General features: G+C 37.2%; 1 protein-coding gene and 1 pseudogene across 1 annotated transcript; one reads left to right on the top strand and one right to left on the bottom strand.

Moving 5' to 3' along the window:
* Positions 1 to 642: 642 nt before the first annotated feature.
* LOC138311539 (uncharacterized) lies at positions 643 to 25,311 on the bottom strand (annotated as a pseudogene).
* LOC138311534 (uncharacterized) lies at positions 18,447 to 19,292 on the top strand. The gene is made up of 3 exons (XM_069252847.1): positions 18,447 to 18,642; positions 18,737 to 18,805; positions 18,927 to 19,292. The coding sequence occupies exons 1-3, from the start codon at positions 18,638 to 18,640 to the stop codon at positions 19,156 to 19,158; spliced, it is 306 nt and encodes a 101-aa protein (XP_069108948.1). The 5' UTR covers positions 18,447 to 18,637; the 3' UTR covers positions 19,159 to 19,292.

Genomic DNA, 25,311 nt, shown 5'->3' with positions numbered 1-25,311 from the left:
TGTCAATTGACAACGCTATTTCGCCCCAACATACAAATACGATTAGCTTTATTGTGCTCTTTGGGCGAGATGACTACCTACACGGAAATAATTCTGACAGTTTTTCGAACTATTTCGTCCTTATATTGACAGTGGAGTCTGGCATACTGATTTACGCCATAAGTGGAACGGTCGGTATGTGGCTTCAGATGGTGACCTAATTTTGGTCGCTCGCATTAGATTGTAGTAGGCCTTGTATACACTTAATGAAAGAATGCACATGTTGTTGCGGGATGCCGTTCGGGGTATTCAACACACGTTTCGTAGGTATCATCAATGGCGATATTGCTTGAAAGAATCTCGAGAAATATGTTTCACCTGTCTGGACGTGACCTCCTATGAGATATTGTCAGATCCGTTATATAACGGAGTGGTTATAAGGATCTGTATTTTAATCAGATTGGGGGAGGTCGTGATTCAGATGTCCAAATTGTGCGTGAGTCCAATTTTATAAGTTCACAGTTTCACTTACCCGGTGATCAGATTTTGGCAGATCGTGGCTTCATGCTAGCAGAAGACTTTGCGACTAAGTGCTTAGCCGAATTAATTTCCCCTGCATTCACCAAAGATAAAAAGCAATTGCCTGCCTCAGAGGTTGAGTTATCAAGAAACATATCGTCTGTAAGAATCCATATCGAGAGAGTAATAGGACAAATGAAGAACCGATTTACCATATTGAAAGGAACAATGACAGTTCGATGTGTACCAAGTTTGAAAGACGAATCCAGTTGTGTCAATTTTCTTTATCATTTCAACTATGAAACCATTGTCTCTGTTGATTCGGGTGACGAAACAGTCCGTATGGCTCCAAACCACAAAGTCGGTGTAGTTTCCATCACACACGTACATTTGCATCTGTACTTCGGCAAAGTACTTGTGACTCCATTTCATAGAGAATAATGCATAAAGACAGAAGCTATTGTCCAACATGACCGCATTAATGGTTTTATCCCTGATGTTGTATGGACACTTTATTTCCAGTAGGCCTTTCCCGCAACACTCATAATTTACATGACCATCCGGTGAAGCTCCCAGAAAAGGCTTTTGTTCCGGTATCACGAATCCTGCCTTGTCAACTTTCAGGGATGAATGATGGCCTGAGATATCTTTCATGACAATTTCTCCTTTTGGATAGGTCTGAAGATCCACTCTGTTGTCCGACTCCATTAAATTTAACAGTTGGTACAGTTTATATTTCCCCCAGTTCAAGGCAGGCACATTAGGCGATGACGTGTTTGGGATGCAGATCTTATTGAGGAGTGACACTGATGGTTTCTGAATGGAAGTGTTCATTACCAGCAGCTTATGATGTCCTTTGTTGCCGGAAGTGACGTCATGGATTGCACAACAATGACGCAATATAGGTATTTCGCAATTTCCATAGGTATTTCGCAATTTCCGGGGGATTGCACAGCGGTGATGCAATGGCAGTGACGATATAGGTATTTCGCAACTTCAGGGATTGCACAACATTGATGTAATGTTATTGATTGCACAATAGCGATGTTAATATAGGTCATTTCGCAACATCATACAATACTTCGCGGATTACACAACAACACACTGTTGTGAAATACATCCGCAGATTTCATCTTGATTGTGCAATACGTCGTGAAAGGTATATAAGAACGGTCCACACTCTAATTCTTCACTGCAATCAACATGGCCACCGGAAAACTGATGATAGACGAAACTTTTGAAAGTAGATGGACCAAACGTCAAAGGAGCGAGGACCCCACAACGCCGATACCCAGAAACATGATAAAGAGGATGTTGATGGGGGACTACTGCAAATTACACATAGGCAAAGAAGTCTACGTGGTGGCTAACATGTTCCGTGGAGAGACTTTGATCCACGTCAGAACTTACGGGAAGAGAGAGGACGGCAGCACGTATCCAACCAAAAAGGGTATTGCTCTCAATATCACGAGATGGAAGAGACTCGAGGACAGGTGTTCGAAGGACATCGACGGTGCCATAGAAAAAGTCAAGAAAGGGGAACACGTCCACATGAAGTTTCATTTAGGTGGTAACATCTACGCGAGCATAAATAGTGGATATGCCTGTGTTAATATCAGGAGGTGGTACATGCCCAAGGATGAAGATGGAGATTTGGTACCCACGAGGCAAGGGATTGCCCTCAATTTCGAACAGTGGGATAAGCTGAAAGACTCAATGCTTCTGTTACCCGAATTCATCGGTGACGAACTTGATGACGTGAGACTGTGTGAAGACAGCCATCAGAACCAGATGGGAATGACTGATTGTTTTGATTGTAACCCCAACCAAGATATTGTTTGAACATAACAATAATGCTGTATAAGAAAATCGCATTTTATATTGTAGAATGTTGTAAATAAAAATCAATATACCCTGATTATAGTCTTTTATTGTTTTTATGTATATATAAAAAAGATCAAATATGATGTTAACACGCATTCACGATGTTGTCACAAGCGGAGAAAGATTACCTCGAGAGAGTATGGACCAATCCACGTTACTCCGCAGCTTTCTCAGGACCCTTAAAACTATACAAATTCGTCAGAAGACAAGGGAAACACAAGATAGGTTTGCATAGGAGAAGACAATTTCTTTCGAACAACGATGCATATTCTCTACAAAAAAGAGTACAGAGAAAGTTCAAGAGAACACACGTCATCGTTCAAGGAATCGACAGTCAATGGGATGCCGATCTGATGGACGTCAAAAATATATCGAAATACAATAGAGGTATTCAGTACATACTAGTTATACAAGACGTATTTTCCAGGTTCATTTTCACTCATCCTCTAAAACAGAAAACGGCATCATCAAGTACTGAGTGGCTTTAAAATTATTATTGCTGGAGGCAGGAAACCAGATGTACTGAGGACGGACAAGGGCAGCGAATTTAAGAACCGATGGATGTCAGATTACACGACGAAAGAAGGGATACGTCACATATATGCTCAAAACGAAACCAAAGGTATTAACATTTTTGCAACATTCTTTTGTTGGAGAAAAAAAAAAAAAAAAAAAAAAAAAATGGTTAATGATTTTTTTTTCTCAATCCAGCAAATTATGCAGAGAGGGCGATCCAGAACATCAAGAACAGGATGTACAGGATGTTTACGCATGCGCAGAGTTACGCGTATATCGACAAGTTGCAGTCCATCACGAGAGACATCAATGACACACCGTCTAGATCTCTAGGAAAGTTTGCCCCCTCAGACGTTAACAAGAAGAACGAGGACGAAATAAGACTCGATGCCTATCTCGTTAGGACGAAAACAACTATCCAATCGAAAAAAGAGAAGGCGGTTAAACCTGCGAAGAAAAAGAAGAGGAAAAGCATGTATAAGTATAAGATAGGCGATAGAGTTAGAATTACACACGTCAAACGCACATTTCAGAGGGAATACGATCAAAAATGGACCGGGGAGATATTCATCATCACTGATCGTACAACAAAAGACGACATCCCTATATACAGAATAAAAGATTTCGAAGGAGAGAAGATCACCGGAACGTTTTACGAGCAGGAATTACAGAAGGTAGATGTGACGGAAAACACCGTATGGAAGGTAGACAAAATCTTGAAGGAACGGAAGAGAAATGGAGAAACCGAGGTGTTAGTATCGTGGTTGCATTGGCCACCGAAGTTTGATTCGTGGATAAAAAAGGGTGACCTAGTGGAAGTATAAAAAGAGCTGTTCATCAAAAGACTCCATTAATCATCGAAAATGTCCTTCAGGATGGTGCTCAGGTCCACGGACAGCGGAGATACACACGAAGACAACAAACCGCACGACTTCAGGGTGCACTTACCCAGACCGCTTAACCTGCCAGGATATTGGACTGTTGCGCTAACCGAATTTTCCTTAAAACTTAAGAAAGGACTAGCACCTCCATTAAGACCCGAATTGTTTATTTGTTCCGATATATGTGACGACACTGTTGTGGGAAGTGGTGAAATACCTTTACTCAGAATGGTATACGCGGAGAAAACATCAAACATTACCTACACAGCACCTTACGATGTACCTCTGAGGATAGGCCATTTCGCAGATGTACACATCTATATAAGAGACCGAGACAACGAACCCGCCTCATTTCTCAACGGAGACGTAACGATCACACTACTGTTCAAGCAGCTACCATTTCAATGATGGGCTCTACATACGTATCGGATCCTAAAATCTGGAAAGACTTTTACAGAAATATGTTGGAAAAAACGTTTGACCCTAGAAGATACAGAGGTCGACAAACAGGAGGAGGAGGCGTCGCAGGCATGTACTTAAAGAAACCTTACATGATTCCAGTCAACCCTCACGCAACCCCCGAACCGGAAGAAAAGGTTTTCGTGGGAAAACAGGTGACGCCCATGGCGGCTGTGGAGGACAGAGCAAAGTCCGAAACGAAGGAATCCACAAAGGAAAACCTGCCCCACGTCCCTATAAAAACAGCGAAAAATCCTCTTCCAACAGATCGAAGAAACATCCCAAGGGTGCAAGGTCTAACAGAGCTCCACGAAAACATACAGCCACTAAATCGATAAAGGGAAAAACTACCAAAAGGAAGCATATTTCTACGGAGGACATCGACAACATTTTCGCCAAGAAAAGACAGAATGGCATTCCTCAGTGACAAGATAAGGGACATAGGCGTTCCTGCAGAACTCTCAATATTCACGGTACTGCCGAATCAAGTGGCCATAGAGAAGATTTACTTCTCGGAATGTAGACCGGTCTCTTCGTTCGACACGGAAGACAGCCCCATCGAAATAAGCATCCCAGGTCAAGGTAGCGAATACATTGATCTTCGCAGAAGCAGACTATACGTCAAATGTAAGATAACCAAGGCAGACGGTACGGCCTTAACTACAGACGAAAAGACTGGAATCATAAACATGCCTCTGCAGAGCATGTGGTCACAGATCGACACCTACATGAACGGTAAACTGGTATCACTCAATACGAGCAACTATCCGTGGAAAGCCTATCTCAAGGTGCTGCTATCCAGCGACACCTCCGTCACCGAATCTCAACTGCAAAGTCAAATGTTTTATACCGACGATTTCGACATGAACGATGCTTCACCCATCACCGGAGGGACAAATAACGGATTAAGGATGAGATATTTATTTACAGAAAAGAGCAAAATCTTCGACATGGAAGGATCCCCTGTACGAGGACATCTTCAGGATCGACAAGTACCACTCATCAACGGTGTGGACCTACACCTGAAACTGTTTCAGAAACAGAGCACCCGTTCGTCCTCATGAGCGCCGAGACAACAACCCCAGTTATAAGCTTAAATGTCATGGAAGTTCGCCTTAAGGCGTGCATGGTACGGGTGGACAGTGGCGTCTTGATCAACCATATAGAAAATCCTGAAGGACAACCACCGCGAAATATCCATTGACAAGAACGGAAGTGAAAATGAACACCTGTCCTCAGGGAAATCTGGTTCTTTCATTCTGGCAGAACGTGTGGTCCAACAAATTCTTCCATCAAAAGCTTTCTTTGCCTTCGTGAGCCAGAGCGGCGTCAACGGGTCCTATACGAAGAATCCGTTCAACTTTCAGAGCTTGGTGTCTGACATAGGTCTGTACGTGAACGGCGAAAGCGTACCGGCAAGACCCATGAAGATTGACGCAGGGAACAATAGGAATTACGTCACCCCTTACGTGAATCTGTTCGAAGCTGCCGAGAAGTGGAACAAGGACGGTGGACTCCTCGTCACCAGATCCAACTTCAATCAGGGGTATGCCATTTATGCATTTAATATCGCACCATGCGGAGAGGAATATATAAACCTCATACGACAGGGAAGCGTCAGACTCGAGGTAAAATTCTCGACGAACACTACAGAAACGTTGAACTGTTTGGCGTACGGAGAGTTTCAATCTCTCCTTGAGATAGACCAGTCAAGAGACGTTAAGTACACCAGAGTATGAACACTGACCAGTTGGAATGTGCCACCAGAGAAGACAGATGTCTAAAGGAATTCGTCAGAGGCGTATTTCCTTCGGATCGATTACCTTATCACGTAAACAGTTTCCCATCGGCATACGTGTGTAATACAGACGTCTGTGGCATGTTGAGACGCTGTCCGAATTTACCCCAAAAGGAGTTGAGCAATAGCTTTGCCAGTGATCGGAGCGCCTTGTTCTTTCTGATGTTGTCTTTTTCCAACTGAATGCCCTCGTGGTGAAAGTACTCCTCGATGTACCGGACGGCGTCGTCTTCGTTTTTGACCCAGCAGGGCCAGTCACTCGCCTCTTGTTTTATCTTCAAGAACATGTTGATGTATTCGCCGAAAATGCCTCCTTTCCTCTCCAGAGTGTCGTATTCACTACTTTCCTCCCAATGGTATACTTCATACATCCTGATGATCTGGTAACCCTTTTCCAAAGCTTTCATTATTTCGGGTGTGCACCAGGTTCCCACAAAGGCCCTTTGGTCGTCCTCGTGGTCACACTTCTTTTGACTGCTGCTCTCGGCACAGGTTCGACAGAGAGCGAATGTGAGCTTCCCGTTGATTCTCTGAGGCAAGACGGGGTGATATAAGCCTCTGGGTGGAAGGACTTTTATCTTGGCAATGCCAAAATAGTTATCCAAGGTTTTAAAGTCCTGTGTGACGATTTCGGGATGTCCGACAGGATATTTCGAATACTTGTTGACATACGGGTAAAGGGACGTGAAGTCTGCGTAATGGATTTTCTCTCCCTCTACCGCAGAGTATTTTAACTTGATTGCATTGGTTCGTCCACCGTAAAAAGAATCTCGGGGTTCCAATCTACTCTGTATGTCCAGATCCTCCACGTATCTCTCGACTTCGGGTGTAGCCTTCATCAATGTCTCAAATTGGTGTTCCCATATGTCAACGTAGGTAATTCCCAGGGATTGAATGTATTCTTTTTTCTTCTGAGTGAGGTACCAAAGTTCGCCCATAGACTGCCCTGTCCTGACGGTTTTCGTGTCCCTTCGACTCTCGGGATAACATTCCTTACATCCGTGCCAGTAACATCTGGAGGTTAGACAAAAAACAGGTTTAAAATATCACATTATTGTCTCAAATCATTCCAATAAAATTAATCAAAAAAGTTACAATCTTACCCGTGGAATTCGTAGGCTTTCCCGAAAGGATGCTTCTCGCTTGGACCTTCGTAGCCGTCGAGTCTGTACCTCGTTCCCGGAAGGACTACCTCCCCACCGTTGAGTGCGTGACTTATGTGAATGGGTGTGCCACATCGTCGGGATTCTTCCATCTTCCATTCGAGCCACTTGATCGAAACTTCGCTGAATTGATTTCTGGCAACATACCCTTGCGAAGGGATCTGTGCTAGAGGTGAACTGACGAATCTAGACTCTTCAATGACGTAATCTAATTCCTGTAAACGCCTTCCCTCAATCGATTCACCTTCCATCTTAACGGTCATTTTTCCGTCTTGTTTCGTTGCGTCTAACCAACCCGACAGCTGTCCCTCTTTTCTTAGCTTCACGGCCCATTTTTCTTTCAGAAACTTGGTCCTGAAGACTTTTGTACACACACCAGCAATGGTGACCTCATTAAAAGGATCCACGGATCCGACGAGTTCTTCCCTCATTTCACCGTCATCTGTCATGGTCATTTCAAGGTTTCCCGTGATGTTCATGAAAAGTCCTCGGAATTTCATGCAGGCTTGTCTCAGTATGTCCACGTCACTTCGGCAGTACTCTCTGATCTCTCTTCTGAAATCGAAGATTTCGTTGTTCTTTCCTTGATACCATGTCATGAATTCGTTCCTGCCGACATCCGACATGTAGTCGCACCCATAATAATGCGGTGCCGGATAGGGTCCCACGTACGTTTGATTCTCATGTTTGTTGAAGTAATGAGGAAAATACCCCTTACGGAGTTCTTGAAGGTTGAATGCTTCAGGTAGCTGGGCCAACTTCATGGGCAGAAAATTGAGGGAATCAATAATTCTGATGTTCAGTCCTCTTGCAACGTGCATGTACATAATCTTGGACCCTGCGTAGATGACGTTGTCGGGAACGATGGAATTGTTGATCAGATATTCCAACAGAAAATACCCGTCGTATCCTTTCATGTTGTGTGCAAAAACCAAGAAGCCTTTGTGTTTCTCATCAAACAGCCATTTTCCGAAATCAGATGCAGCGTTGTTTCCCTCAAAGAGGACTTCTCTTCCTGTGCATGACGAATCTAATTCACAACGCGATTCGCATTCCTCACACTTGAAATCGATCGTCTTGTCTTTACACAGTTCGCAAGCGGTGTGAGCTATGACCAGATTCGGCGTGTGTCTGTACTTGCCACACCAGCTCTTCTGACAATTTATACATTTCGCACACTCGTTGCATGGAACAATTTTGCCTTTGCAAGCGGGACATTTAGGATTTCTTTGTGAGGCATACTTATCGTGGCATTGAAGAATATTGTCCTCCTGACCACATTCAAAGTCAAAGAAAACGTATTTCGTCGTGGGACTCTTTGGTTCCAGTGCCCTTACGTAACACAGATGGTCATTGTTCACGTATTCCTTACAGCAATTGCATAACCATTCACCACAACGATGTTCTTCGGGTTTCCTTTTTCTGGTTTCTAGTACTCTTTTACAGTTTGTACAACTCCAGTACAGTTCGCAGTCCGATTTATGGTCACGATCATGTTTCCTTTCACGGAGTTCCTTGTGTCGGTTGAAGCATTCTATGGACCTACAAGTCCTATGACACCTAATGCAACTGACCTGAGACCTTTGGACGGTACATCCTTGACGGTGACAAACATTACACATGTTCTCACAATAGTGGTTATTTCTACAAGGTATCAAGCAGTGTTCGCAAAATTTTGCTGATCCGAAGAATCCACATATCTTTACTATCGCATGAAAATGACCATCCTCCTGTGTACCGACAAGATACAGATACATTCTCTGACGCTTGCTGTCTTTGGAAGGGATTTTTAAAAACTTATTTCCCATCCTAGCTGCGACTACGAGTATGTCAACGTTTAAAAGATCTTCAAATGCTGGTATGTCGCACACAGTGAGAAAGCGGTCGTTGGGAACTCCAGCCTTGAGACAAAGTGCATCTGCCAGCAGTTTTTGTTTATTGTTTCCCTGTCTTGACGCCTTAATGTAATACCAGGACGGACACTGTCGATGTTTTATGATCAGTTCTTCCATGGATGTGCAGGGCGACTCGTTCTTGATGATATCCTTCCACGTAGAGGTAGATACTAGGCATCCTCTAACGAAACACATGGCTATGGCACGAGCAAGACAAGTATTATCTCGGTTTTTTATTTCGATGATCGATTTTTTCATGATAAGCGAGTTGCGAGACCCTCCAAGTTTGTTGATTGGTTTAGATCTACCTCCCTTGGGTAATTCCATGGTCCCAACGTCGAGTCTAAAACTCTGATCCATGGGCATGTCCTGGTGACTGTTCAACACGTTCTGTAGGTGTTCCATGACATATTCTCCGGTCAGGTCTCTCAGAGGTCTCAAGGGTACATAAATGGGGTTTGATAGGTTGTCGTGATGTATGATGATTCTGCCTAGGTCCGACTCTTGTAAATTTTGCGAAGCTTCCCCTATGACGTCATCGAGCATGCCCTCTATTTCACCATAAAGGGTTGAAAGTTTTTTATTCTCGATTGTCTTATCCACATTAAACTTCACCTCATAATGTGTGTCGACCACAGAGTTCTTAAATGTCCTCTGTTTAACTTTTTGAAACGTGTAAGGTAAATTTTCTGATCCCTCGGCGTGGCTTGGCCCTGGCTCTGGGGATCCACTTCCTGTCTGAGCACTGTTTCCTATCCTAGAAGGTTCTCGTCCTTTCTGAATACCATCTTCATGATTCTCCGTAGACCCCATGTTGGTTGGACCCTTATGTCGTTGCACCGTATTTGGGTCGTAATTCATTAGTTCATCCAGATAATCGTCGGAGAAAAAATTTTGAGTTGGAGGAATAACTCTAAGCAATAAGTTTTCTGATCCCTCCGTGTTATTTGGTCCCGGTTGTATGAGTCCTATCCCGGTCTGAGGTGTTTCTGGACCAATCTGACTAATATATTCGTGATTCTCCACAGACTCTATGCTGATTGGATCATTAGGTCGTTGCTCTACATTTGGGTCGTAGTTCATTAGTTCATCCAAAAATTCGTTGGAGAAAAAAAATCCGTTGTTTCATCAGGAAATAAATTATCTGTCATGATCAACTTGTGAATCTGTGATAACAGAAGGATGATGATCATTTTATAGGACCCGTTTCAAACGTATTGTGAAATAACAGATATTTCACAATAAATTGTAATTCCTGTCATCATCACCTTGTGAATCAACAGATATTTCACAATAAATTGTAACTCATGCGTGTCCAGAATTGTATGTCTATGTGTAATGGTATATGCAAGAGGTTTTTATACACAGAAATAGCTATGACCTCTTTTTGTAGATATTACTCAATGTTGTGTAATATATAATCACAGCTATTAAGTAATGAGGTCATTCATATTTTAAAAAAATATCTGTGAAATAGATATTTAACAGCAGTGAAATAGATATTTTTAATAATAGTTATACAGTACTTAAAATATACTGTTTCAAAATATTGTGAAATAACAGATATTTCACAATAAATTGTAATTCATGTGTGTCCAGATTTTGTATGTCTATGTGTAATGGTACATGTGTGATAGTTTTTATAAAGATGAATAGCTATGAACTCATTTTGTAGATATAACTCAATGCTGTGAAATTGGCTTTTAAGTAATGAGATCAAAATATATGTGAAATAAATATCCAACAACAGTGAAAATAGAATTTTTTAAGTGTTATTTCTGGTTAAGTAATACAATACTAAAAAAAAAAATACTTTTTTTTAAAGTAATTTTATTGTGAACATAACAATATATACATCTTTTTAAAATCAATACAATATAATTTTTTATCATTGTTAAATCACAACCAATATGGACCAGTTTTTTTTTAGGAATGCTATGAAATTTATATTTTCACTTGTTTTTTAAATCTTTTTCCAAAAAAAAAAAAAAAAAAAAAAAAAAAACAATATCAATGAGTATAACGATATACATCTTTAAAAAGGATGTTTAATGGAGTATTAATCATTTTTTAAAATTTTGTCTCATATTAGCTACTTTACATGAAATAAAAATGTTTACTAACATGTTGTGTAACATAACTAAATTATGAATAAAACATGGAGGTAGATCCTAAAGAATCATAGCACCATAATGACACATGTCTTGCATATTATGTAAACAATGTATGAATCTACAACTACATATGATCAATAAAAGTATGGTAGCAATAAGATATGATAATGAAGAACAAACATAATTGGCACTATAATAAAGACACATGTTATCATTTGATTTTTTTCTGTCATTTATATCTTCCTGTTTTTTTACCCTCCTGTATATGGAATGTTTTTCTTAAAAACATGTTTAAACCAAGGAATGATATCATGAAGAATCACATATAAAAACAGGCAAAATAAACACCATAGTCACATATGACCTTTTAAAAAAAAAAAAAAAAAAACACTGCTTAAAATATAGGACTTTCTAATATCTACTTACATGACTTCACATACAATGTATGTAATGTTAACAACTTAACATAAGATTGTTTTTTTTTTTTTGCTGGTACATTTAACTTGAAGAATTTAATCTTCTAAAACATCTTTTTGCCAACAATGTCATGGTTTGATTCTGAGAGGTAGTTCAAAGGTTCACTTTAAACAATTACAAGACTTTTTCAAATGCAAAAAAGGAGTAAATTATGTGTTAAAAAATATAGATGTTTTTTATACATAATATCATGTTTTGATTCTGAGAGGTAGTTCAATGGTTTTCAAATGATATTTTTGCACAAGCAACAATGTTTATGATACAATTTTTGGTTTTTAAAACAGTTTTTGGCAAAAAAAAAGCACCAACTCAATATATTTTTGACACATGTGACTATTGTCATTATCATGCATATTAAGAATGATACACTTAGAACAACTGTAAATGTACACATAAACTTATGATAGAGTATTGTATGACATCATAACAGACAATGTCTAAAACTATGTTAAGATGTTGATGTATGTCAGTTATAATAAAAAGCATTGTTAACAGATAAGATACAGGCACATATGAACTTAAAATTGACTGTTTATGAAATTAAAAGTTTTGATTCATAACAATGTAATAATCTAAAAACTACATCAACAAAAAGTAATGAAAATACAGATATGTTATAAAAGATGTCTGTTTTCTTCTTTTTTTGTCTCATATTAAATACTTCACATGAAATAAAGATGTGTTTTTTATTTTTTTATCATAATTAACAAGTTGTGTAACATACTAAATTATGCAAAACAACATCTTTAAAACATGAAGGTAGATCCTAAAGAATCATAGCACATTCCGTATTATGTATGACACATGTATAAATCTACAACTACAAATTATCAATAAAATAAGTATTAAAAACACTGATATAAAATGGAGACATGTTGTTTTACAATTTTTGAAACACCAAACATTATCTTTAAAATAAAAATGAGAGTATGATCATGCTCAACCCTAAAAAAATACATAGAATAAAGATTAATATTTCCATTTTTTTTTTAAATCACAACCATTATGAATGTTTTGATCAAAATAAATCCCCAAATGTCTTAAAGATGTAATGATATATATGATAATAAAAAACAAGCATTTATAGATATGGTAGCAATAAGATATGATAATGAAGAACACGCATAATTGGCACTATAACAGTTTGATAACTTGGCACTATAAGACACATTTTTTCAGGGATAAACTTGAAGATTTTAAAAAAAATCTTGTTTTGATTTTCTGCTGTTCATCTTCTAAAACACATTTTGACAACAATATAATGGTTGTGATTCTGAGAGGTAGTTCAAAGGTTTCAAAAGATAACAAAAAAACAACAAACAAAATTTAATAGACTATCATGCATATAAAAAATCAATACACTTTTTGGTCAACTGCAAATGCATAATTATGAGATGTAATGTACATAAACTTGGGGTAGGTTTTTTTGACACATGAGGTCTATCATCATAAAAGTACCAAAGTTATAAGATTTACACTAAGTAATGTCTAAAATGTTAAACAACATAACAAAAAAAACTAAATTTAATAGACTATTTTCTAACAAAGTTATAAGATATACACTAAGTAATATCTAAAATATTAAACTTGATATATATTTAGGCACATGGGACTATCATCATAAAGTATCATGCATATAAAAATGGTTCCTTTAGGTCAAATGTAAATGATTATGAGATGTAAGGTACATAATAAACTTGAGGTAGTTTTTTTTGACACATGGAGGGGCTATCATCATAAAAGTACCAAAGATTTACACTAAGTATGCTCCTATAGATGTTAAACTTTAGGTATATTTAAACACGTGGGGGCTGCAAATTTTGATTTCAAATATTGAATCTTTCATAAAACCTTACTTTTTTTCGCAGAAAATGAAAACATCTTTTTTTTTGGGGCAATTTTAAATTGCAGTGGTGCATTTGGATTTGTATCTCAAATTCATACTATGTGGTTTTTTTCTCTCTTGTTCTTTCGGTAGAGGTGAGTCTTCCAGTTTTAGTGCTTCTAATTCTTCCAGAAGTGTATCTTGACAGGTAAGGGATGGTGCAGATGGAACTGTTGAGGTAAGGTTATACAGTGGGAGGATTGATGAATTCTGAGCTTCTGTGGCTTGCCTCTTAATGATGGTGTTGTAAATGATGAGGGCTATAATTGCTACTCCAAAAATTGCTGTGAGTGAGATGAAAACTGAAATGATAAAATGATATAGGTTGTAGATGGATGAGGTGATGATATGTGCATCAAGATAATCATGGAATTCTCAAATTCATTCTTCACTTTCAAGACTTATATAAATTTGGAATTCCTTTTCTTTATGAAGATGGTTAGAAATTTAAAACTTCCATTAAAAATGTTAGTATATAAAAAAAACATGATATGAAAAATGTTCTTATGACCACATGATAAAGACATGAAAATAGATATATAATGAATCCTGTTAAAATATTAAGGTTTGTATAATAAATCCAATGAACTACTTAATAATTTGTAGTTTCCCTCATATTTGGCCATTAATTTTGTGGAAACCTGTACATTCATGAGGGAAGAACATATTTTTGTCAAATATCATAGTGTGTCATAAGAGGTCACTAGTGTCCCAGGGATGGTTTCTTCCTATATTTCTTCATCATCAGAACTAACCATCTTTTCATATTTTGAGGTTCCTTTCTGCAGAGTTGACATATTAAAAATATCATAATTTGTCTTAATAATTGTAACATCTGATAATTTTTTCATTATTCTTCTTTTATATGCCATATATATAGCTATTATTATTAAAAATGCTAGGGGGATCATCAATAGAAACCATATATATTTTTTTGATTTGTTTTTTTTACCCTGTCCAATTGTTGTTACTGATGACAAAGGAGATGCAGTCACTGTTGGAGGTGTCACTGTTGCTGCTCTGCCTGATGGTGTCATCGATGGTGTCATAGAGGGTGTCGCCGATGGGGCCGTGGGGGGTGTCATCGCCGAGGTTGTTACCGATGAGGCCGCGGGGGGTGTCATCGCCGAGGTTGTTGCCGATGAGGCCGTGGGGGGTGTCATCGCCGAGGTTGTTGCCGATGAGGCCGTGGGGGGTGTCATCGCCGAGGTTGTTGCCGATGAGGCCGTGGGGGGTGTCATCGCCGAGGTTGTTGCCGATGAGTCTGTAGTGACTGTCATCGCCGAGGTTGTTGCCGATGAGGCCGTGGGGGGTGTCATCGCCGAGGTTGTTGCCGATGAGGCCGTGGGGGGTGTCATCGCCGAGGTTGTTGCCGAGTCTGTAGTGACTGTTATCTCTGATGCTGTCACAGGGGTCATAGGGTCTGTTGAGTTATTTACTTCAACATCATATGTACCTGTGAACAATAATTGCACATTATAATTCACTATTATATAAAAATACAGCTGTTTTTTAATCTAAACCAATCTTCAAGTGTGTTGGGACATCTCAGAAAGTATTAAGTCATTATTATATAATTTGTAAACTTCATACTAAAAAAAACATTAAAAATACATTCATTGTCTGAGGTAACATACAATGTAGTGTTGGGAATTGGTTAAGATTTCATCATCGATGATCAGATATAATTGGTTAGTGTCAACCGATCGATTTTTCGATTATTAATTGGTTAGTCTACTGTCACATAATTTCTTAGAAATGTTAGTGCTTTTTTAACAAAAATAGCATGACTATTCATTTTGATTTTATACTGACTGTACTCTGCCTATTTTCGTATCTTTATTTTTCTCATCAAAAATCATTCAAACATAACAAATTTCATCGATGAACAGCTTATGTTTACATTTTTGTAATTATTTATCTTTTAACAGCAGGTTTGTAGAGGTTACAGCTGAAGAGTAAAATGGTATAAATTATTGTACTCTATGTGAAAACGAAAGTAGAACTCACACTTTCGGTTTTAAAAATAATCATCGATGTTAAACCTCATAATCGATTGTCGGAAATCGGTTGCCTTTTCGATTAGACATCGATTATAATCGATCATCGGGACAACACTAATACAATGTATATGTAAAAAAATACTGATACATGGTTTTTTTTTTTTTTTTTTTAAATATGTCATTTGCATGTGAAAAAACCTAAACACACAAACTTTTATGTACAGTAAAACCTCTCTAACTCAAACCGTTGGGGACCATGTTGATAGTTTGAGGAATATGGGGTATTTGAGTTATCAGAGGTTGGTCCTTGATTGTCAATATACAGGTGCCTATTGGTCACATACTAGGTCTACACTGTCTTAAATCAATGGCCAAATACATTTCTCTTTAATAGCTTTAATTTACGATGACAAAAACATGGATAGTTTAATGTACATGTATCTAGATATTTTTTTTGATTTCGTTCTTATTTTGCTGAGGAGAAATGTAAGCACATGCCATTCACAACGTCAGTTGTACACATGGTACGACACACTTGTAGTTAGGTCAGAAGAAGCGATCAAATATTTGTAAGAAAAGACAAAATACGACTGAGAATGAAGTTTAAAATTAAACATTAGACTTCGTTAAAAAAAACCGTCAATACAAAAAATTGAAACGACACAATTTTATCCTAAATCAGAAAACATTGATTATTTACTTACAGTTATCACGGCCTCCAGACCATTGTCTATATACAATGGGTCTTACACATGCTGGCGGGTCAGCAATATCCGCGTAGATGTATACCTTCTGCGGACCTTGTACATTGATCTCCATGTATGCGGATCCCTCACCCACTGTTAAGTGGATTGTTGTGATGTTCCTTGCATGCAAGTCAAAGAGGACGCATGGGCATGTCGTCGACCAGCATTCCACATCGATGTCATTGTGAGACGATGTCTCACGCTCATTGCAACAGTCTCCGTAATCTGTGCAGCGTGTTGATGCATGAGTTAAGCCTAAGCTTAGAATCACGAAACCAAACAGCATCCACCCCGCCATTATTTTCAGATCGCATTTGTGTGTGCTATTTCGGAGCTTCAGTTTCGTACAAAAAAATTACGTCGTGTATATATCATCCTTGTTATAGACTTTTATCAAAATCTTTTATAAAAAATAATATTGAAAATAAAAAAGAAAAAAGGGTATGTTGTTGAATGATATATATATATTTTTTCATTTAATGTTGAAAAATGTTACTTAGTCTTCTAACAGTTACCGCCCTTTCATTTGTGTGCACACGTGTACATCACATGATATGATGGTATATGTTTCGTGACCTGTATCAAAGTTCGCAATGACCTATAATAATTTTATAAGAGTTATATGTTAAGGATGTACTCCTCTGAGAAGTCAAAATTTTCTTGTATTAAACTTTTTTTCTCATATAAATTTTTGGAAAGAGGAGTTCATACCATGAAAGAAAATGGAAGAAAAAACATATGTCCGTGTGCTCGTTTTTGAGTTATTGTCACTCAAAGATACCTAAATGACAAAATAGTGGATTTTATTGGAATTTCGCCGTTTTGACCACATACACTAGAATTTAAAGCCATAATTTCCTAATGAGGAGTTTGATATGTATGGATGTTTGTAGAATTTATTTTCCAGTAGTCTTCATTAAAAATATATCAGTTAAGATTAATAAGAGTCATATTTTTTCTCAAAATAACAACATATGCTACCCCTACCCCTTAATTTTGAGCTCCAAAATGCACCATTTTCAGCCATTTTTGTCGAATTTAATACTTTATAGAAAAAGTTCTGGTATTAAACTTTTGTCAATAGTTTGCATATCAATAGGGAAATGGTTGTTCTTTCTAAATCAGGCAGAAAAATGGGGGGTCCGTGTGCTTACTGTTTTGCCCCATTTAAATATATGTTATTTTTCAATATTTTTGACTAAAAAATAAAAAGTGCTCAAATTACCATTAAATGTAAAAATAAAGTGACAAAAGTGTATCATTTCACACATTAATGTTCAATATTTTAATTAAAATGAACCCAGTGAAGATTTACAGCAAAAATTAACTCGATACAACTGAAAATGCTGACGCGGTGATGATTTAAGTAAAAACAATTTAAGTAAAAAATGGGAAAACGATGGCTCTTCTCAAAGCCAAAAAAGACACAATTTCAAAAATGGCCGCCAAATGGGCCATTTCTAAAAATCGCTGTGTAAAAAAATCTACTAAAAATAGAAATGTAATATTTTGACAAAATTTGCTACAGACCACATGCTACAGATATTGATGAATCGTATTTGAAAATCTCATAAACGTTTATGATCTATGTCGAAACGAGACTTTAACGGGACTGAAACCACAGAAGAATACATCCTTAATATTCATTTATTAATGTCTATCAATAAAACAAAATAAATAGTGAGAGGTTTTAAAAAATTTCCACTTCATATGATAAATCATTTTTTGTAACGTTTTACTCATACCTTATAGCATATTTTTAATATAGTTTACCTAAAAAACATTTCTGGTGATTTCTAACATTTTGGCAATTTATTTATAAATAGATGACCTAGAATAAGTAGCACACCATTCGCTTACAAAAGTTATTTTTAAGGTATAAAACCTGTTTTTTCACATTTTTTCTCAATCAAAAATATTTTTTGACCAATGAAATCTTGTGGCATTTGATGCCATATATATATATATATATATAGGGTGTTTTCCCCACCCTTTTATGCAGTCCACCTTAATTTTCTATATCAAGATGGATATAATTGACTTAACAGACACTTATGATGAGTTTGATAGCGATTCAAAGATGGATGTAATTGATTTAACGGACAGTTATGAGGAGTTTGATGATGGTTCAAAGTAAGTACACATGTATTTTAACTTAGCATTTAACAAAAACCATTACCAATTTTTTAAATAATATATATGTGTTGTTCATTATATATATATTTATTTATATCTTACTTCTCCTCCCCAGTGATCAGGTGATACCTAATGTTAAATTATCCCCTGAAGAGGAAGATTACATTGAGGAGCTGTTAAACATGAGGTAAGGTAAACTTCTCTGTATTTATTAAAATATGAACAACTTGCCGATCTAAACAATATTGGTATTTATAAATTCCATTTTTTTCTTTATTCAGTGATCAGGATATGACCCCATTGACAGCGGAGGAAGAAAGTAAGCTCATCGAACAGCTGCTGAACAGCAGGTATGTAAAATGGGTCAAATAACTGCTTAAGTTCACCATCGCAAGTTTTCTTTTTGTTTGCATGGGTTTCTTTTGTTTACATGTTTTTACTTATGTGCTTTTCATTTCCTTTTTCTTTTAGTCCATGCTCTCCTGATACACCTTGTGATGTCAGCATGAACACCAGCGTTGTTGATATAGGAACCCAAGTTAACATTCATAAAAAATGTGAACAGTGTGATGTGTACAAGGAGGACTTAAGAAGACAATATAAAACATTCTTACAGATCGAAATGGACGAAATAACAGAGACTATAAAATTCCTCAAGACCAAAAATAGATTGCTCCGGAGAGCATTAAAATGTGCCCACTAAAGTTTCTTGGATTTTCTACCTTTCTATATGGAATTCTATGTATTGTGGATTTACTTGTGTTTTAGATTGTGTGCTTTACTCTTCTTTCAAAGGTATATAAAAGATATTATTTCATCAATCTTCTTATTAGATTGTGTCCTTTTCAGGAATGATATATATATATATATATATATAGTCTCTTGTATGAAAATGTATGAATTTCACCAGTTTGTGTATCATCATTACATGACAGCTATATAAAATGTATATTAGATTCATATTGTCCAGTGTTGTATTTTTTCTTAAAAAGTTGTATTAGTATTGTGAAATAACATATGACGACATTGTGCTATAATTACAGCTTGTTGTGAACACATGTGATATAGTGAAAATACACGTTGTGTTGTGAAATACACGATGTGTTGTGAAATAACGGACACAGTTGATTGTTGAAATGTCTAAATAATTTTGAAAAACCTCTATTGTGAGATGTTGTAGGTATTGTGAAATACCATGTATCTTATTGTGGAATACCCTAGGTATACCGTTTCTTCGTATTGCACAATCAATATGAAATTATGCGTATGTATTTTACAACAAGTAGTAACATTTAATTGGGAAAAAGTATTGCGTTATGTCGTGAAATATTAACATGTTATTGGACAATTCTACCTACATTACATGATGGTTGTGCAATACCTGGTGGTGTAAAAACCTCACGTTGTGGAATGCCGACATTGCATCACCGTTGTGCAATACTTGACGTCACTTCATTACATCACTGTTGTGCAATCCCCGGAAATTGCGAAATACCTATGGAAATTGCGAAATACCTATATTGCGTCATTGTTGTGCAATCCATGACGTCACTTCCGGCAACAAAGGACATCATAAGCTGCTATTACCTCCCCTGCAACTGAAGCTGTAATGCGGCCAGACCTCTGGTGATGCCATGTCAAAGAACTTGACTGACTGAGTGTGATCTCTTCTATTTTCCTTGATTGATTTGCTGAAATCTTGACAGTACTAAAAGTTCTGTCACATAGAGATCTTCCTTTGATGCAGTTAGATACTGGTGGCTGTAAAACTCTCTCAGTGGCGGTGGAAGTGTCTTGTCTTGTGGCTTTGGTCCCAGTCCAATAAAATTTCCGGAAAACTCTTTTTAACCCAACCAAATTCTCTCCTAACGAACTCAATGACTGCAAGAAGGTATGTTGTTCTTCTTCAGTGGCAGGTGTTGGCATATTCTTCTTTTTTTCTTGATTATACGATTTTTAGCCTCTTGTTTATAGAACTGGATCTCTGAGATCGGTGCAGGCTTAACATTCTTTGTGAAGCACTGGTTCCACAAACAGGACTCATCTGTACAGGCAGACCTTGTATACCCAAAACGTACGGCAGCTTCCATCTTGAAAAGGAGGGCACCAATATGCGAGGAAGTCTCCCCAAGCCTATTTTTTTTAAATATGTCACGAGAGTGATTATAATGTGGATATTGGTTCTCTTCGTATAAAAACTGCTAAGACAACTATAAACAGTTGAAAGTTTATTTATACAAAAACGGAGACAGATAACACTGAAATAAAAAGAACAATACCTGACAATACATAGGGACACATAAATGTACCGGCTATAATATGATATATTTATACTGTAAAGTAATAAATATAATATACAGGTATTTATTTATTATATATCTATAGTAAATTCTATTATGATTTCATGGTTATTACATTTAGTTTACAATCACTTTACCCTATACATTACCTGAACCTAACGGACCACGTGCGATCCTTTGTTACACATATACATATTAAAAAGGTTTATGGACAATTTATTTAAATAAGTTTTAATTATATAAAGTATATTAATTATATTGCATAGTGAAGAATAAGTTAATTACTTTATTTCTAGTTATACATTAAATAAACATACCTTTCAGTACTGTGGCCGTAAAGCACACATGTACAGTCCAGTGCCTATTTCCACGTAATGTGCGGACACGCTTCCTCAAGGGTGGGCGTGCACGTGCAAGGTCATGCAGGGTCAATGTGACACACTCAGCCAATCCATTCACTCACCTCTCATACGTCATCATAACAACTTACACACACAGATTTACATGTACAGGACATTACATGACACAGGGACACGTAAATTCAGACAGACACAGGGACATGTAAATCATGTTTAGAAAAAAATCATGCATATGATACATGATTGATAAGATATACAGCAAAAATTATTTACAAGTATCAGAAGATAATCCTAAAGTGATGACATATGAATCTACATTTAAATCATGTGGAGTGTCACGTATAATTCATGTTTGTCAAGAGACATTTAAATCATATAATATCTATTTTAGTGTTTATACAGGTACAGATATAGGCATAAACACAATATCTTTATCATATACTGATCTATACATGTATATATTATTTTTTTTGAATTTTATCATTATCATTATTTTACTACATTTCTTGTATTTATACCCAAATGTCTGTCACAGCAAAATAGACATGATGATACAGGTATACAAGGTACTTGCATAAATAAACTTATGTTAACTCTGGGCCCAAGATCTGTCGTCATGGCCACCAGGCCTAAGGCCCTTTTCTCATTCTTTCCCCACCCCACCAGGTAAGGTGACACCTACTTGAGATGATTAGTCAGGCGTCACAGGTAGCTAGGTATATCTATTTTCCTTAACCCCATGGGTTCATTGTGACAGCCTCTGTTCCTGAATTAACTGTACTAATTATAGGTTAATACCACATGTTCTTAGCTCACCGAAAAAATTATATGTAAGTATATTTTTGAGTTTCTCTTATATACATGTAGACTGTGGTATTAATCTATAACTAGGGAGTAATATGTTAGTTGTAGATTCCTCCAATTTTTGGAGAACTGTTGATGAATAAACCATTCACGTACATTGTTTGTTTGATTAATTAACGTCCTATTAACAGCTATGGTCCATGTAAGGATGGCCTCCCTTGTATGCTGTCGGTTGCGTGTATGTTGTGCGAGGATAGCGGTGTTATTTGGAAGACTGCGGTATATTCATGCAGTGTCTTCTTGTATAGTGGAATACTGTTGCCTTTAGAGGATATACCAGTATAACTTGACCCCATATGGTTTTGTTTCAATAAAACAATGATAGGGACTAGATAACTATTCATACTAGACTATTCCAAAATCATGTTTCAAGGAAAATACCCCAGATCGTGAGCTTGAGCCTTTTTCCAACCTCTGTCTAATAAATTCTTCATGGTCCACGATGTGACATGTGTTAGGATTATTATAAAGATAATTAACGCGTGGTCACGTGAAATTTAGTAGTTTACATTACTGTAGTAGGTCCACCGTTCAGCAGGTTGTATCACTTTGCCAAAAAAAATAGATTCGAAAGGCCTACCATCTGTCGTATTTGATTCTAGGATTGACTAGTTTTATTACGTATGTAAAACAATCTGATTAAAATACAGATCCTTATTATCACTACGTTAGATAAGAGGATCTGAGAAAATCCCATTAGGGGTCATGTCCAGGTGTCACCTTATGTAAAATGGGCCAATCAAATTGCTGCTTGCAAAATTTTGACAGTGAATTTCAGGGGGACGAGAATAGTTTGAAAATCTATTCGAATTATTTTCGTGTACGTAGTCATCTCGCCCAAAGATCCTAATTAAGCTAATTGTCTTTATATATTTTGGGCGAAATGGCGTTGTCAATTGACCAGAGCAACGTGCAGAAAACATTCATTTGATCTGAATTACACTTGGTATAAAGGTCATCCGAACATGACCCTTAATCGGATTTTCTCAGATCCTCTATAGAGCGGAGTGGTTATAAGGATATGTATTTCAATCATGCTTGTTTTGCATCCGAGGGTAAATCTTCTTGGTAATCAAACGACATGACTCGGTGAAAGCATAGCCTGACTTTAATATATCGTGGATAAATGTGGAACTTGCGTAATATTGTCACAACTCTCCTATTTACCCCCAAACAAAGATGGCGGATATGTTGTGAAGAATTGTCACGTGAATGTGACATCATGCCGACATTGAGAATACCAAAGAAAATCTTTATCTTTGCAGCAGCATCGGCACATACATGGGAGGCCGTCCTTACATGACCATAGCTGTTAATAGGACGTTAATTTATCAAACAAACAAACAAACAAGCATCGCGGGAGAAAGTTTTGTTAACGGAGAAAATGATAATCTGCACAGAAAGTAGCAAATTGGTCACAGTCCTTTCAACCAACGTTTTAAGTTCCAGTAAAGGGTTCGGAAATAATAGACATAGACATTTACATAAAGAACGAAAAAAGAGAATTGACATCATTCTTCGATTTTAGACATTTACATAAAGAACAACAAAAGAGAATTGACATCATTCTTCGATTTTAGACATTTACATAAAGAACAACAAAAGAGAATTGACATCATTCTTCGATTTTAGACATTTACATAAAGAACGAAAAAAGAGAATTGATATCATTCTTCGATTTTAGACATTTACATAAAGAACAACAAAAGAGAATTGACATCATTCTTCGATTTTAGACATTTACATAAAGAACGAAAAAAGAGAATTGATATCATTCTTCGATTTTAGACATTTACATAAAGAACAACAAAAGAGAATTGACATCATTCTTTGATTTTGTTTTTGTTTATTTGATTAGTTTAACGTCCTATTCATTCATTCTTCACTCATTCTTAAATGAACCAGTAACAGCTACGTTACATTTCAAGCGGTATCGATTTTTAGAATGAATAATACAAAGATGTACGTCCCAAGTATAGGGAATGGGTTAAGTATTATCAAGGAATTCCCTACACATTTATAGAAACGTTAAACAACGTGGGAGTGGTCTGTCTTACAATTCTGGCGAATTCTTGATCACTATCGATCATAACGACGCTCGGGGGGAAAAGACGCTACCCAGTCATAAAGTACTTACTTAAATATACATTATGTAAAGTCCCATTATGTTTTCATAGTATATTTAATCGTAAAAAAAATACCAAATTTCGCCAAATGATACAGCGCTATATCCGATACGGTGTATTCGTCAATGGTGTCAAAATTGTATTTAGTTTCTGCAAAATATTTGAAATTCTGATGCCAAATGTTGGTTTAAGCTTTTCGTTTTGTGCGAATAAATCTTGTTTTTGTGGTTAAATACATGATGAAAGGGCAGGGTTTTTTTGATTTGCAGTTATACCAGAGCTTACTGTAGAAAAGTTCTCTAGTGATGCTCCTTCTAGCTTTCCACACAATGGAGACTCTTCATAGTGTTGTTTGAAAAGCTCTTAGTGCGAGACCAGATCCCCTTATTCAGGATAGGGTCCATGATAGTTAGATAAGAGCTGCGAGCTGAGTCCATAGACAAACGGAGCCTTAGTCAATTTTAGACGTATTCTATTCGAGAGTATATTAGGATACTGTTTTTGTGAAAATTGAGTGCGCCCTCCAAAAATTGCGAGTTTTTTAGGTGTTTTTTGGACAGCGCAATACTAAATCCATCCTATCTATAATCCTCTAGGACATTAAGCCAATCAAAACTCTTCATCTACAGTGTCGGAATGAAACAGTGTTACGCAAGCACTGGACACAGGAAAACAGAGCAGGATGTCCATTCGAGCCTGTTTTAAATCCACCATCTTACGGACATCCATGGTGGTGGCGAACTCCAAGATCTCCGCCTTCCGGAAACCGTTGGTAATGCAGGGGAAGTGTACAGCTTCCCAGGCCTTAGGTATCCATGTTGTTACTTCAGCAAAGTGTTGCTCTTCGCATTCTGCCCGTCTTCGTGAAGCTATGTTCTCCGGAACCCATCCAGTCTTCACATCTCTGCCTAATCCCGGTCTTGAATGTTCTGTTTGACTGCAATATATCCAGTGGCTGTAACATTTTCGTCATGCCTTGGGGATGATGGCTGGGATAGTGTTTTTTTTTCTTCATGTGGCTCTTCACCTCTTCAGTAATGTGGGCCCTCATCGAATCCATCACCAACATGGCCTTTTTGAGTGTAGAGGAATCCGCCGGTCTTTGTCTAAAAAATTTCGTCAACAATCTCTCCATCATCTCCTGATCCATCCAGCCTTCGGGATTGACCGCTACCACGACACCTTTCGGGAACTTTTCCTTTGGCAT

The sequence above is a fragment of the Argopecten irradians genome, unplaced genomic scaffold, assembly GCF_041381155.1.
Source record: "Argopecten irradians isolate NY unplaced genomic scaffold, Ai_NY scaffold_0044, whole genome shotgun sequence".
Classification (NCBI taxonomy): domain Eukaryota; kingdom Metazoa; phylum Mollusca; class Bivalvia; order Pectinida; family Pectinidae; genus Argopecten; species Argopecten irradians.
This window is presented reverse-complemented; position numbering and strand designations above follow the sequence as displayed.